This window comes from Apodemus sylvaticus, chromosome 7, assembly GCF_947179515.1.
Source record: "Apodemus sylvaticus chromosome 7, mApoSyl1.1, whole genome shotgun sequence".
Classification (NCBI taxonomy): Eukaryota; Metazoa; Chordata; class Mammalia; order Rodentia; family Muridae; genus Apodemus; species Apodemus sylvaticus.
In genome coordinates this window covers 86,877,144-86,893,877 of record NC_067478.1, presented here as the reverse complement: position 1 = coordinate 86,893,877, position 16,734 = coordinate 86,877,144, and the positions used below count along the sequence as shown (strand labels likewise).

Here is a 16,734-nt window from a genome sequence, read left to right as displayed (position 1 = left end):
CAAGCAACACTGCAAAGTTGCATGGAAAACATGAACGGCTGAACACTTGTGACCACCACAGGTCCACATAATAGGACATAAGGCACACCGAGGACAGCCGTGAAGACTGAATTATAAATGTTTATGGAAAGTATGGTTTGGATGTGAAATGTCCTCCCTCCGTTGTTTAACCACCTGGTTCCCAGTTGGCGGCGCTGTTTGGAGAGGCTGTGGAACCTTGGTGACTGTGGCCTAGCTAGTGACGGTTGTTCTTGTTGGGTTAGGAAAGGGATGTCTGTTCCAGGTTCCAGAGATAGCATTCTATTTTCCAGCTAGCCATGAGATACACAATCTATAGAACAAGATCTAGAGGTCATAGACTAAGCTACATCGTGCCATCCTTGCTAAGATGGACTGCAGCCCTTAAAACTCTGAGCCAAAATATATCCTTTCTTCCTTAAGTTACTGTGTCAAGCACTCTGTCATGACAATAAGAAAAAGAGCCAATATAGTAATAATAGAATAATACTGGGAACTATGTCTTTTCTGCCTTGGGCTAATACATAACCTAGAAGCAGAATTATATATGACTATAGTCTTAAAAAAAAAACTTCAGTAATTTGAGTAGACTCAATGCAAATATTTGCAAGCCCCAAGGCAATTAAATATGTTACTTTCTTCAATAAAATGCTTGTATCCCAATTAAAACAGAACAACATAGTTGATTTTTTTTTTTGCTCCATGAATTATTGCATAAAGAAATTTGAGTTAAGAGGAAGCATAACCAAAAACTTGGGATTCCTGGTTATTAAAATATTATTCCCATTCAAGCACTTCTCATTAGAACTTGATCATTATCAAATAAATACACATGAAAAAAATCCCCGCATATATACAAGAGGGTTTGTGCTTTTTCTTAGTGCTTGGTGTTGTTTATCCTCTAACTTCCATTTAACACTTCTGTAACGTCTCCTCCAGCGTGCAGCATGATTCAAAGCCAAACAATATTAAATACAGTGGGAAAGCATTAGTTATAGAGGTTGCTACATTTGCATAATGTATTGCAATTTCATCTAATGGGAGAATATCTTAGTTCTCCAAATATTTCACAATGGATATTTTATGCTAACAAAACAACAGCTAACCTAGAGGCTATGTGCAAACAGAAACGTGCCACCAAATGTACAGTGAATCTAATCTCTCCATTTGTTTTCTCAGTATACAGAATTTGATTGCTGAATTCTTCCTGGAATGATGGCTCCTTTGTGTTTTTATTTCTATCTATAGACACTGAGATCTGTCCCTCTGCCACAGCAATGCTTTCTTAGGAGGGAGCCGTATTTCAGTGAACATAATTAAACCATCACCAACAGAAGCTCCCCTTAGTCAGAGCAGAGAGCTACTGCTCTTGCATGGCGGATACACAGCAAAGTAGTTTGTATTCTGCTGGGGAAAGGACAGTAAATATTTCATGAGCTCTTCTCAATTGGATTGTTTATTTCACAACATTTAAAAGAGATACTTAATTTTTCTCAGCAGTTTTTTTTTTGTTTTTTTTTTGTTTTTTTTGTCATCGAGTTAGAGAAATAGATATTAAGGACAAAATTTGCATGGAATGCCCAAAGCTGGTATTTTCTTGGGGCGAGACTTACTGTGTGCATAAAAATAAATCTCATGGTGTTCTTCAGAGATGCCCTTGGCATCTCCCGTGTTTTCTAAAGCTATATTCTGGTAATGTTCTGTATCTAAGGTGTGGGGAGGCGGGGGTTGTAATTTGATTGCTGTGGTTTGATATAATTCAGGTTTCACACTATATTAAAAATGGACACTAGAGGGTGCTCTTTGATCTTCTTTTTCTCTGGCCTGGCAGCCAACATTGGTACACCCATGCACTGAAAAATCCCCCAGTGCTCTGAACAGGACAAAATCGCAATGATACAGGCGATGTGGAGATACCCTAAGGTTTAGAAGGGAGTCAGAGGGGTTCTAACAGGGGTAGCTTCTTAATTAATTCAGAATTAGTAAGAAGCAATGCTTTGTATCCCAGCCCTGGTGGCTGTTATCTTTTGATAATTACTTAATTCCTTCGGTTGCAAGGAATTTTATTAGATTTCAAGCTCTTGCTAAATGTCAAACGATTCTAAAAATAGTGGAATATTAGACTATGTTAAATAATTAGTGCTCTCAAGCTCTGCCATGAGGATTTTGAGTAAAGCACACACCTAGCACTGGTTAAGAAACCAATTATAGAATCCCCAACTGTCACAAATAGCAGCTCCCTGCTCCCCAGTGTCTCCCTGGGGAGACATTGAACACCATGAAGGAACTGTCCAACTGGCTTTCTTCTCTCTTTTCTGCCCTTTGCTGAGCTGACTCTCCCTCTTCTTTGTTTGAGTACAAAGAAAATATAAAGTTCTAGAGTTATCTAGAATTATCTTTTCTGTTTGTTGGTTTTCGATAGGGTCTCACATAGCCTGGAATGGCCTTTAATGCCTTAGGTTACAGAATCCAGCTTTGAACTCCTGACTCCCCTGCCTCTATTTCCCCGGGGATTAGGATATTAGGGATATACCACCATTTCTGGCCTCTGAGTTATCTTAAACTCTCAAGTGGCTATGTTTATCAAGTATCACTTTCTAACATAAGAATATTTGAGGGCCAGCAGGATGGCTCACTTGGTAAAGGCCATCTAGCCTGCTTACTGAATTTGATTCCTGGGACTCAAATGGTTGAAGAAAGGACTCTGTGGGCACAAGTTGTCCTCTGATCCACATGTACAGGTGAAGATACACAGACAAATAAATGAATATAAGACAGACGCCTAAGGAATCTTCCTAGAAAAGTGTATGTTATCATTTTACAGGGAAGGAAACAAAGAGTAGGTATTGGGGGCGTTAAAGGCTTCACATTTTGGGCAGAGCGTGAGAAGAGTCGGGGCTGGATCCTGGTCTTTAGAGAAATGGGCTGAAGAGCCTGTTTGTGCTGTCATTTGCGAGGGAGTATTTCTCACCTCAGAGACATGCTTGCCCAGAAGACAGCTTGTAAGTCATTGAAGCTGGTTTCCTGTCTCACTTACAGGCTCAGGGCCAGTTTCCAACTTACAAGGTCTCCAAAAGTTAGTTAATGGTCACGAGGCTTGCGCTAGCCAATGGAATGGGAGCAGCAATAAGGAGACTTCCGGGCAGGGAAGTGACAATGGCAGAGCTGTGGGAGGGGCCTGACTCTGCACTCCTTTGGTCCTTGAAGCCACACATTCAACCGGCAGCATCAAAAAATAGTGACGCCACCATCAATGTCCTTTCCAGGAGGCCGGCGAACAGCAGATGTGAGCCAGAAGCAAGTCTGTGCACCTAAAGCCTTCGAGGCCTCGGGGTCTCGTACCCTGGCACCCTAGTGTGGCTTACCGTGATGACATACAAGTGAAACGAGTGAAGGACGTCAGACACGTGAGAAAGCCAAATGCCAGAGACAAAAATGTGGCCAAAGGACCGATTTATTTTATGTTCCATATGCATGTATGTGTGCGTGGACACATGCATGTGATTGCATATGTGTGTGCACCTTTGTGTGCAGGCGCTGGAGGCCCAGAGTTGATGTCACAGGCCTTTTCATCGCTCTCCAGTTTATTCCTGAGTTGGCCTCTTTCAACTGAACCCAGGGCTCACTGATCAGATATATTTGCTACTCATCTTGTCCCAGGGATCCTGCCTCTGCCTCCCAAAGCTGAGATTCCAGTGGGCTGCCCCACCTTTCCAACTTTCACATGGCCACTGAATTCCTGTCCCCAACCCAAACACCTACTCTAGAAGCTGAAACCAAAGCAAAACAAATCAAACCCCAGTTTTTAATTTAGTAGCTTCTAATGACATTGTGATGAGAATGAATAGATCGATTACTAAGTAATATTGACTGTCGTTCTTGGGTGTTTTGGTTCAAGCTTTATCTAAGAAACTCAGTGAGGCATTACTGTCCTTGACCCATCTGATTGGAAAGCCCAGGGCTTCTCTGGGGTGAATGGAAGAGACACAACAGCTTGCCTGAGTCCTCTGGGTCTCAAGGAGGCAGGAGCAAGCAGAGCACACACAGCCGTCATCGTCGGTTTCCGTCCCAACAAGGATGAATATCGAGAACTGGCCCATAGTGAGTTTTGACTCTTTCATCCGCATCCAGTATTGTCCCCAGTGACCCTAAGGTGTTCAAGCTGAAGCACACACTTACTTACCTCCATCTGTCTCCAGCCTTCTCCTAGCTCCTGGGCACATACAAATGCTCAAACCTGCTCGAACGTTCTGGTTCTCCCAACAGGAGCAGTTCAGGGGTAGCCTCTGCCTGCACCTCACTTCCTCAGCTCAGTGGCAGAGAGATGCAGGTGCCTTTGACAGGTAAAAATGGCAGCCATCACTCTGGGCCCACATAATAAGAAGCTGTGGGTTTCTGTGTAGTTTTCCAGAGTTCCCAGATCAAAAAAAAAAAAAAAAAAATCTTAACTGCCACCTATTTGAATCCAAGATAACTTCAAAACAAACTTGAAGTATGGTCTACCGTGTTTCTAACCTTAGAAAGGAAGGAATTTCAAGGAAAGATATAGCAGGCCATATATCTTATAGTTAATTACAGAATACGTTTATTTGGTGCTTACAAAAGAAGATGTTGCCTGTTCGTCTTCCATAGAGTGCCCCTCTACTCTGAGGATGCCCCGTGAGCGCATACCAGCAAGGACGCCACACACACATGGAAGCTCTGGCTGACCATGGCCGCCCACCCCAGTGGCTGCAGCGTGTCCCTTTCTGTTTTTAATCCTACCATGCTTCTAGAATATGTACAGAACTCAATATCAACAGGAACCAAGTCCAGCCACCAAATAACGAGAATACTTGAACACAACGTTTATTTAAGGATAAAACACATGAAAAAATTATTTGGTTGATTTGTAAAAAGTGAAGGACTGGGTTTGAGGATCAGGATGGGATTGAGTGAGGTTCTCCAGGTCTGCAAACATCATCTCCAGTGACCGAAGCTGGCATGGCAAGGTGGAGGCCACAGCAGGCGGGGAAGGAGCTAAGCACAAACTGAGGGCAGTGTCGGAGAGGCTCCTCAGAGAGGGTCATAGCTTTAATTCAAAGTCACAGCAATAGCCTTGTCTGTAGCCACGGTGATCCAGAAACAGCGCGGGACAGACCGGCTTTTTCTGGCCAGATTTCCCATCAGACGTCTGTAACCAGAGCTTTCCCTGACTGACTTTTGGTTCCCAGCGCCAGCTGTTTGGCATTTAGGGAAAAAGCGTGCTTTCCTCCCATTGGCTTTGAGAAGTCACTATTGTGTACTGTGGAAGAGGAGCCAGGAACGCTGGTGTCCTCTGGCTGCTGGAGGAAGGTGGTGTGAGTTTGAGAGGCTGTTTTGGCTTGGGGACACACACTTTTATACCTACAGGGACTGAAGGAAGCACCCTGAGTTCATTATGAGGTTGCACCTGGCTTATAGACAAAAGGCCACAGTGAAATCTGGGTCACAATGAGAAGAAGTGTCCAAACTTGAGGTTCCACTGAAGAATTAGAGGCTGTGGACAGAACGGAGCAGAGCGAAGGCATGTCAGTTCAACAGGGTTCTGACCTCTGGGTCGTCCTCACATAAAAGGGAACTTCTTAGGGAAAGGGAAACACTCAAATGGCCCAGATTAAGAAAGGAGAAACACAAATTAATCCAAACTTTAAGAGAGCCCCGTGCACCTCGGAGAGCCAGGAAATCAGATGCCAAAGTGATTGACTATCTGTCTGCTTGGTTCTATTTTCTGAAGCTCATGAGCCTCCTGCCTCAGCCTCCTAGTGGCTGGGATTACAGGTATGTCCCACCACGTCCAGCTAAGACTACCAATTTAGCACAAAAGGACTTGGGGGTTAGATTTATGGCCAACCCAGACTTTAAATTACTAAATCAATTTTGTCTTAATTGTCCACTTCTTTTAGATGAAAGACCAGGGACCCGAGAAGGTTTGGTTTTGATGGTGCTGGGACTCCTTTGGTGTTTCCCTCTCTTTCTGGGACTCTCTGGGATTTGCATGGGCAAGAAGCTAACTGGGCTCCAGGGAGCTTCTCCTTGTGAGTAAGGAGTTTCCTCGGTCACTTAGCTGCCTGTCCCCCTCAGGAGAAGCCCACCTCTGCAGCTCCTTCCATCTTCTTGCAGGGATCCCGTCACGCAGCTGCACAGAGGCCCGTCAACCCGGCTGGTACAGATCTGCTCACAGCCGCCATTGTCTTCACACCAGTCCAGCCCTGCAAATGAGATTCCCGGAGACTTAATGGTAGAAATAGTAACACTGTGCCGTGATCAAGGTGGAGGAGAGGCTTCAAAGGGAGGGGAGAAGAAAGAGTTGTCAAAAGCCAACGGAAGGCTTTCCCGGAGGACACAGGCAGTCCACTCATACTGTGTCTCTTGTGTCTCCTCCTCATGACAGACGCCATCACAAGGGAGGCACGCCTGAGCCCCAAACTCCCACTGTCTTAGTAATCTACAGTGTGTTTTAAGGACTATACATACTTTTCCTCCTAATGGGTCCCACTGAAATAATCTGTTCTTTGTGCTCTTTCGAATAATCTGTGGCGATCCTGGAATTTTGTGGGCAATTCTGAAAGACAGAACACCAGAGGGAGATTTCACACAATTAGGCTGATAACTTATTCTCCGCCATGCTTCTACCTCCAAGAGAGACAGCGGCTTCGGCCTCCAGCGCTACTGCTGCTCAGATTAATTAGAACCAATGCATTCTTGATCATCGGGCCCACTGGGACTCTGGGCTTTATGTCAAGCAGAATTAAATATACTCTCCACACTAGAATGAGATTCAAAGAGGCTCCACGCTCAGGAGTGAAAATGGTTGGATCTCGTCTGATACTAATGTATGCGGCACCATTTGTAAGGAGCTCTGGCCATAATTCACATCTTGCTCCTGTAAACATGACGTAAGTAGAGAGATGGAATGTGTAAGACTAGGAATGAGACTCCAGAGTAATACGGTCCTGAGGACATAGCCACCCATGATGAGAATGTCAGTCTGGATGGAGGAGATACCGGCTTTGCCCCTCATCTATAGTCCCGCCCAGTTCCAGACTATCAGACCCCAGTGCAATTCTGATGAACTATGAGCACTTGGATACAATGTTTCGAGTTTGAGAGCCAACGGAGCACAGGCTATTTAATTCAGTATGCATGACTCAATATACCCTGTGATGCTCCTTACCCAAGCCAATCTTATCTGTTCAGGGTATAGACATTCTTGGAGACATTTTTCAAGGTGTTCCAGCAGTAGAACAAACACCACTGGCGTTTAGAGGCCCATCGTGCTGTTAGCATCCCACACTGCACAGCTCGTCTCTCCTACACAGTTACTGCATCTGAGATGTCAGTGGCTCCAGGTTGTACTGTCCAGTGTGAGGTCACTGACCCTGCGGTATGTCAGAGACTGGCCACCTGGACATCATTCCACTGTACGCTCTCCTCCAAATACGACCACCCACCCACCCGCGAGTGTGTTTGGAGGACTCCATTGTGGACGCCTGGTGTCCACAGTCACTGCGGAGCAGCAGAAGCAAGGCCGAGCACTTGGCTTTTTCACACTTACAATCTTGCACGAGTATTTCTCTGAGTCACAGAGGGACACCGCGCAGTGAAGATGAACTTCATCATAGTCTCCGATGAACTTGAAGACGGTGACGTGGAAACGACAGGTTAGGGACACTCCGTTCTCCTCGATGCCAATGGTGTTGTCTTTGATGTTCTGACACCTACTCAAGAAAAAGAAAACTCGATGGAATCCTAGCCTTGCTTTGATTCTCTTAGAGGCTAACCGTCGCCTTCATGTCAAGTTTCCGAGTTTCATATAGAACAGCCGTAAACGCTAAAAGCGACTTTGCATTTGGAAGTGACCTCTGGATGCTCCGCCTCACAGCTGATTATCACTCCCTCCGATTTTTGCTGTTTGTTTTGAGACATCGACTGCCACCTTGAATTGTTATCCGAACTGCTACTGCCAATGAGATGTCTGTAGGGATTGCTCTCAATTTCCCCACGCTTCGTGATCTCAGTCCGCCCCCTCACTGTGCCATGTTCTACAGAGGACCATTTAACAGACACATGTCCTACATCCTCAGTTTTCCTCAGTTAATTATCAGAGTTGGCAGGGGCCCTGATTCAAAGCCCTCGGGAACTCTTCCCACACTAAAGTAGGTAAGAGCTGGAGGAAAGGATGAACAGGATGTATGGATCCCAGGGACTGTTTGGCAGAGAGGAGGGGGGCTGCCTCTTTCCCACTTCCCTGCCTTCTTGTTGTCTAGCCAATACTCAGTTCCCACCAGCAGCACATTCCCCCGGGTTGGTTGTTTTGCTTTGACAGCCATTTAAAACGTCTCCAATGTAGTCTCCTTTGTTCATGTCTCCTCGCCGTAATTTCCCCACTGAAAGACCTTTCTGTTTTGCTTTCTTGGGCCCCAATCAGTAGCACCTACCATCATATAAATATCGCTTACGCTCATGCCTGAATTAGGCACAAGTAACAACATTTCCTAGATTTGACAGCTGCACCCTGCCGAGTTTCTCCAGTCTAGGGATCAAGTTGCAATTACCACTGTGGCTCCAGCCGACTACATGGCAAAGTTCAAAATCATTTCTGGGTAGATGAATGAGGGAAGAAAGGAAGGAAGGAAGGAAGGAAGGAAGGAAGGAAGGAAGGAAGGAAGGAAGGAAGGAAGGAAGGAAGGAAGGAAAGAAGGAAGAAAGAAGCTGTGGCCACTGTGAGTTCACGGAAACCAAAAGACTTCCTACGTGATAAAGATTTGAAAAGGTGCCTCCTTTTCTGTTTGTTTCTTTCCCCCAAGCCCACAGGATTAAATAGCTCAGCAATAAGGAAAATTAAAAATTGAAGTTATCCTTCAGTGTTCCCACACCTATTAGTTTTCGTAATTAGACAAAATGCAACTTGCTTCTCCAAGCAATGGTCTCTTAACTGCTTTGAAAGGAAAACTAAGCGGGCCAGCTTCCCTTGTCATTATTTGCCATTATTATTCATTTGGAGGATCTAAATCGGCTCAAGGATTTCCAGTCTCCCAGGCTTCACAGGGACCTTCCCTCTTCAGCTGGCCCCACCTCTCTCTCATGTGGATGATGTTAAGTTTAGGTATCAAGACAATCTGGCCACAGAGCTGAAAGGAGCAGGGAGAGCTGTCTGGATGCCTCTCTTAAATCGAGCAAACTAGAGAAGTGTACTGATTGACACTTGTCCTTTTTCCTGTTGGGCACTGGAACAGAAGGGAGAAGTTGCCTGGGTCCCCAGATTACCAGGCTGGTGGCAGAAGCTGGTATTGCCTCTGCCCTCCACATAGGTGGGAAGGGACAACTGCCTCCCCACCCTGTGTGTGAGGGACTCCATTTTGCTGCGCATTGATTCATCTGAGCATGTTTTCCCATGGGTGCCTCGTGGGAGCGGGGACAGTAGGTGCACACCTCTAGAAAAGGTTAGAAGGACGATGGATTCTAGTTCTCTCTGTAGGTAAAATAATTTCCCACATAACAACGGTTTAATTTGAAGGCCTTTATTTAGACAGACCCAGGGGTAAGCAGAGATTTATGAACACGCTTGCTGGCTTGTTCTCCCTCGCTGGGTCAAACCCATTAAATACTATTTTTAAAATGCTAAATACCACCTCGTCCTTCAAAGGAGACCTGAACATTGTCATTTGGGTTTGTAGCTGTAGAATGGCTCATGTCTTACCTCTTTTATTTTGATACAAGACTTTTGGAAGGGGAGGGAAGGAACATGGAAGGGGGGAGAACGGCACTGTTAATACCATCTTCAAGGACTGAGGCACACCTAGTAGTTTCTAAGTGTCTTCCTCTGTCTCTTGGGGGACACTCTTGGGGAGATCACTGCTGGGAAACTCCATAACACACCTGGACAGTGTGCCAGATGTCACCAGGGCATTTCGGTCACTTCTCTGTCTCTTGTTAGTTGGTGGCCTTAGGTGATCTCTGCCTAACTTTTCTGAGGTTGTGTCATCAGCAAAACAGTGGCTATTGATAACTTTCCCAGAGCCACGCCCCTCTTCTCTCAGAGCACATATTCCTTTCCCTGCACCCACAAAGCTCACGACAGCTTCCGGAGCAGCACTGGCCCACCATGGAAGTAGATGCAACCAGAGAATTTTAGTGGTGCCTTCTCCCAACAAGGGTGATCCAAGATGGGAAAAACACCTGCCTTTCCTGGGAGTCTGAACTCAAATTAGATGTTCTCTGTTCTTAGTGATAGTAATAGGGTCTGAGTGTGAGGCCTGCACTGCCAGCGGCTGATGAACCACATCAATGACCTAGACAGACAGATAAATAAAGGCAAGATGGAACAGGAAGGCTTGGCATCTCCTTGAATCCAATCATTTCCAAAATTCACCCACATTGGTGATTGAGTTTGTGTGACCACTGCATCCCTTTTTAACTTTCATATAAACTGAATAGCCCTGACTTCTACCAGTTATGACAGAAAAAAATCTCTGACTAATATAGCCATTCAAATTAAGAATCCTTGTACTGGGGGACGAAACCATCAGAGAGTCAGATGATGGTGACATGTGGCCTTCTGTTGATGGACTAAAACGTCGTCACCGTTTTCTATACTCAAGACAAGTACATTTCTTTGCATATGTACGCCATGGTAGTAAAATAAATTATCAGAAAATGCATTAGCGTATGGCTAAATTGCCTGGCACGAGCAATGTTTTTACTCATTCTTGTTGTTTAGTCCTCTCATTCAGTAGCTGAATAAATTTTATTGTGCAACCGTCTTTCAGGAAATATACGAGGGAGTAGGCATACGATAATGAGGGTAAGAAGATTGATGGGTGTAAGAAACTCCTTATGATGCACAGCCTCACATTCTATAGTTTTGGTTATTTACATTCAATCCCAGTATCAGATGGGGGAAAAAATCAGAAGTAATTCATTAGGTTTGAAATCTCATGCTGTCCCTATGATCTCGAGAAGCCCTGCTCCAGACAGCCAGGAGGTGAACATTCCTTTGTCTAATGTGGCCACACTGTATCCCCTACTTACCCACTAGTCATAGCATAGCTGTCTCAGATACTACTCATATTGTCATATTGATTGCTGTGAATCTCAGTGAGTGTGCTAGCAGTCTGTACGTAGCAGCCTGACGCTGAGTCTCAGGGCTGACATCATCCACCTAGCTCCTCCCATCATGTCGGCACTGTGCCCATCAAATCATCTCCGTTAGATTCACTGGGGTAAGATGTTTTGACAGAGTCTATGCTCACATGACTTTTATTACACTATATTGTTTCAATAACTCCATTTAAATTATTAGTTATGATTATTAATCCCTTATTGTGCATAATTTACAAAGTAAACTTTTTTATGTAAACATTATGCAGATATAGGAGAAAATGTAGGTTGTTCAGAACTATCTACGGCTACAGATAGTCACTGGGAGTCTTAGAATGTGTCCCCTCTCCTTGGAGCTGATCCCAGCACCTTGGCACATGCTGGGAGAGAACACTCCCACTCAGCTCACCCCTAGTCCCTCTTTCCTTCTCTTTCTTCTTCCAACATCTGTCACAGTTCTTGACCTTCAGATACTCCCACCAAATCTGTCATTTTGAGAATCCCAGATTCCTCTCCAATTGATGGTTGAAGCCGGCAGGACAGAATCCCTTCTTTAAAGCATCATATGGCAAACGCCCTATGACAAGGGATCTGCCACTAATTTGTATAATTTTAGACAAGGTGCTGTACAGTCTACCTCCCGAGGTATCAGAATGAGATAAATCTGCTGATACAAAACACTGGTTCTGTGGGTGTTAGCACAAGTTAATGCCCATTCCCACTCCAAAAAGACGATGCGGACAACTTTACTAATGGCGAAAGACTCTAAATGCTCAGAGTCTGCAGTCAATGGTGAGACTGCCGTGGTCACTCACCCTCCCTCGATGATGAAGTACCGCAGCTTGTCATTGCTGTCTCGGGAGGGGGTGGCGTAGCATTTGTTGAGCGTGAGAATCAAGTGTGTGGAGTCAGCTCCAACCACAAAGACCCCCACGTAGAGCACATCCCGAGTCGTCAGCACGACCTCCCCCTGGCGGTAAGGGTGTTTGTAGGAAGCATTTTTATAGAGCGCCATCTTGGTGGTGAAGCTGCCCTCCTGTGTTGGAACCGTCAGGTTGATGACACTAACAAAGAAGAAATCATATGTGAGGCAAGGAACCAAAAAATAAGTAAAATTGGAAAAAAAACCCCAAACCCCAATGTTATTTATTCAATTAACTGCCATTTTTCAAGCTACGGCGTAGAGGGAAGACATAGCACTCAGTCCTCAAGGCTAAGGCTGCCTTATCTAATTTGGTCCCTACATGGGGCAATTTACATTTAAATGAAATTAAATAAAATAAAAAATTCAATTTATCAGTCTCCTGAGCCAAATTTCAAACACTCATTGGTCACAGGTAGTTACTGCATCACATAATTCAGAAACCAAGCCTTCTGGTCGTTAGTCTAGAGCATTTTGTCTCCAGAAACACAAATTATATTTTCCCTGGTGCTTGAAAGACAAATGCTAGCTATTCTGATGCTGCTAACCTTAGCTGTCAGGAAGAGGGAAAGCAGGAGAGCAGCCCATGAAACTCTTTACCTTAGCATTGGCTTCACGACAGAGTCTAAGGAGATCTTGATATCTAGCTCATAAGCACATGAAAATTCCACATTGATCGTGCGGTCCCTCGTGATGATGTTGCCGGTGTTGTTGGCGCTTTCGATCCAGATTGTGTTTTTATACATGATGTGAGTGCCATTGGACTGAAGATCAAGGGGAGGTCAGAAATCATTAAACATGGAAGTATGCAGTTAGCATTTAAAATCCATCTCCCAGAATTATAGAGAAATGGCTTCTTTCCATACCAAACCCAGAGGCTAGAATACATCAGCAGGGAACCAGCCTCCACACCAACTGGGGCAAAGAAGTGTTGCCACAGATATGAGCAGTGCCCTTCAGATGATAACCTTGAGTGCCCAAGGAGGGCAGATTCTGTGTACTACCAAATTCCAACTACAATCAGATATCCGCTGGAACTCGAGCTAGAGAAAACGTGGGATACCAGCAGTGCCGGGTGAGCATAAATTGAATCCAGAAATTCGTTTTCAGTCCTCAACTTGAAATCTCCCTTCTAGCAACCCTTTTACCAGCCACACGTTCAAGTACCAACTGAACAAGTAAGTCTCACCTCCTTAATCTATTCTCCCTCTGAGGAGAGCACTAATCACAGGCGTGGTCTTTATTACATCCCAGGAAGGGACAAGAGGAGATTCGAGATGCTTAACTAAACCAAATCCTGGGAACCATGATGCAAGCAATGGGGCCTTTCGGTATTTATACATCCAGCTCCTTTCTTCAGCTAATACCCGGATGACCTAAAATGGCTGGATGACGCTCTATTTACCTAGGAAGACACTAGAAGCATAAGAGAGCCGACAAAAGTCTTACAGATCAAGAACAAAGGACAGCAGTGGGCATTGCAAACCGAGGGAGGAAATGTACCAAATAGAAGTCTCGTTGGTTTTGTTGTTGTTGTTGTTCACTCAACCACTCAGACCCCAATGATGATCAGCCTTCCTGCCTTTGATCTTTTCATATTCTCTCTCTGGTATTCATCAACGAGTGTATTTCTATGCAGACTACCCTGGCTTTAAGAATCACCAATGCACAACTCTACTACCTCAGCCCAGCACTCTTTCCTGCCCCCTCTCCTCACCTGCACAATGTTCCCACAGTTCCCTTTGGTGTTGTTGATCTGAAAGGAGATAAAATCCTCGCCCTCAATGCCAGAGCACTGTCTGTCATTGATTCTCACACCCTCTCTCTCAAAACCCAGCTGGAAAAGCTTGCACTTGGATATGGACACTTCCATCTGGGCTGCTTTGCAGGTCACCTCTGCGTCGATGATGTCATGGGAATCTGTGGAAACAGGGGGACAAGCCTGTCAGCGGGAGAGTCTCATCTTGCTGCAGGGGAGGACTGGGCCACCCATGGCCATATTTCTTTAGAGGCAGGACACAATCTCCACGCAGGGGCTGCAAGCATTTCTAATTAAGCTTTGATCACACCAAATGAGTACATGAATTCATTCAAAGCAATAACTTGGGCGTTGGTGGAGGCTTATTAAAAAGATAAAAATGCTAATAAATTGCCTTTTGTCTTTTCTGGAGAAACCCAGGCCTTCCTCCCATGCACACTGGTGGCAGGTGCTTTTGTGTAAGTGACACACAGAATCTGTTATAGTGTGGTCTGGCTGGGGACTAGATACACTAGGAAGAGCGGTACTGGCTTGACCCTACCACCTGCTCTAGATGAGCCCAGCTCAGGAGAACTTAGTATGTCATGGTGAGAACCAGCAGAGGACCTTTCTCTTTAATAAGCACTATAGAAATATACGCCTAGGTGAGGTGCATTGCCCCCCCCCCCATGGAACATTCTAGTCAATTGGGCTTTCAAAGTAAGTGATGCTAATTTTAGTATATGCTTACGAGCTACTTGGTTTGGAAAGGATCACGGAGCCAAAAGACAGAGTATTTCCCCTTTAAGCTGACATCCAATTGGGCTCAGCTGAAGACAAGGTCATGTCTAACCCTGGGGAGCTAAGGTTAGAAACAAGAGAAGCAGTGCTAGTCGGCCACTGCTCACATCAAACATTCCAGCGGTGTCTCTGGGAACAAAAAAGCCAGAGAAAGCTGGCTTGAAGTCAGTCTGAAGGCACCTGGCACTCTCCTCCTGTTTCCTTCCTGTTGTCATCAAAGCACTTTACTTATTTGGGAGACCACCTTGGATCTCTCTGATGTTGCTTGGACTCACGAGGCACTGACCGATTCCATTCACATACACATTTGCATGTTACGATCAACTGCAGAAAATGACATAGCTACGTGAAGATGAGCACCAGCCTACACTGAGGCTGCCCAGTTGTTTCCTGACTCTCGAAAACTTTTTTGGGTTCCTAACAGAGTGGGGAGCACGCGCGCGCGCGCGCGCGCACACACACACACACACACACACACACACATGGCTCCTTCCCTGCACTTCCCTCGATAAGCTTCCTCACTAGGCTTCTGGAGTGGAGATGGCGCTAGTTACTCACTATTTCCATAGGGGGGAGGCTCAATGCAGCCACATAATTCTCCTCCATTGTCCAGCTCACAGGTCCGGTTGGGACAGTCCGCCCCCACACAGGGGTCTTCAACCACTCCTGCTAAAAAGGAAAACACAGAAACACACAATTTGATTTTCACGCCTACACACAGCGGCATTGGATTACAACTGCAATTTGATACAGTTCACTTGGGAATGGTCAGGTGGGACCCTGCAAGCTGACAGACAGGGTGACCTGTAACAAATAATGACAAGTAGTGATGACTGGACGATTCCTATGGCTCCGCACTATGCCTCAAGCTTTAACTGAATCAGCATGATTGACTCTCACAAATACTTCCCAAGATGGGCACTATAACCCCAATTTTACAGCTAAAACTTACCCAAGGTCATCCAGGAAGGTATGTTGTAGAAATAAAATACAGACTTGTATCTACCAAATAATTCTATAATTTTTGCACCTACCCTACCACATCACAGTTAATACACCTACCACACCATGTATGTTTTGTATATAATGGCTTGAATTTTCTGTATTAATAGAAAAGTCACATCCAAATATTTTGTCTCTCTATTTCCAGCACCCAGCCGTCCCAATATTTGTTAATAACAAAATTAATTTGTTAATTACAGATTACAAATATTTGTTAATAACAAAAAAACTTACGACTCCTGAGATCTCAGAGAGGCCCCTCCTATTGAGACATTTTTTATTTTGATACATGGTGCCCCTTCCCTATAAATATCTACTTGACTTTATAAAAATAGGCAAATCAACAATGATACATAATTCTCCAATTCAATCAGAAGTGCCATTTTGCTGCAAGGAAGAATAGAGGTAATGTGGAAGCTTCGAGGCCGTAAGCCACCACAGTACTTCCATGAGCAGTATTCCTGTAACAGATGACTCTTCCTGTGAGACTCAGGACTCCCCCGGACACTCACTAACCAAGAGCATTCCATTATACTGGTTTCCAACCTTCCTAACCCTGCAACCTTTTATACACTTCCTCATACTGTTGTGGCCCCACCCCAAACCATACAATTATTTCGTTGCTTCCTCACAACTGCACTTCTGCTACTGTTATGAATCGCAATGTAAATATTGGATTTTGGTCATAAATATTGGATTATTTATTTATTTTAAGTATGTGAGTACACTGTAGCTGTCTTCAGACACATCAGAAGAGGGCATCAGATCCCATTAGAGATGGTTGTGAGCCACCATGTGCTTGCTGGGAATTGAACTCAAGACCTCTGGAAGAGTAGTCTGTGCTCTTAACCACTGAGCCATCTCTCCAGCTCCAGGCTTCCTGACTTTAAGACCCTTTTACTACTCACCCAATGTGTTCCTTGTGTGGCACGGGAACAGGAACACAGAGGACAGTCAGCAAAAGGAGTCAATGGCTAATAAAATAGACAGTGGTCAAGGAGAGCAGACACGGTGAACAGTTTATGGCCCACAAGAAGAGCTCATCCAAAAATGTTGATGTCCATTTCTCATTTGACACACAAGGCAAGCTTGTGTGTGTGTGTGTGTGTGTGTGTGTGTGTGTGTGTGTGTG

General features: G+C 44.9%; 1 protein-coding gene across 1 annotated transcript in view; it reads right to left on the bottom strand.

Annotated features, from left to right (window-relative positions):
* Window positions 1–4,905: 4,905 nt before the first annotated feature.
* Tecta (tectorin alpha) overlaps window positions 4,906–16,734 on the bottom strand; it is a 69,994-nt gene continuing 58,165 nt past the window's right edge. Inside the window, exons 17-24 of the mRNA XM_052188603.1 lie at window positions 15,159–15,269; window positions 13,779–13,981; window positions 12,662–12,825; window positions 11,955–12,203; window positions 7,595–7,757; window positions 6,514–6,601; window positions 6,132–6,248; window positions 4,906–5,536 (exon numbers count right to left, since the gene is read on the bottom strand). Coding sequence (XP_052044563.1) covers window positions 5,436–5,536; window positions 6,132–6,248; window positions 6,514–6,601; window positions 7,595–7,757; window positions 11,955–12,203; window positions 12,662–12,825; window positions 13,779–13,981; window positions 15,159–15,269 — 1,196 coding nt within the window. The 3' untranslated portion in view covers window positions 4,906–5,435. The remainder of the gene's footprint in view (window positions 5,537–6,131; window positions 6,249–6,513; window positions 6,602–7,594; window positions 7,758–11,954; window positions 12,204–12,661; window positions 12,826–13,778; window positions 13,982–15,158; window positions 15,270–16,734) is intronic.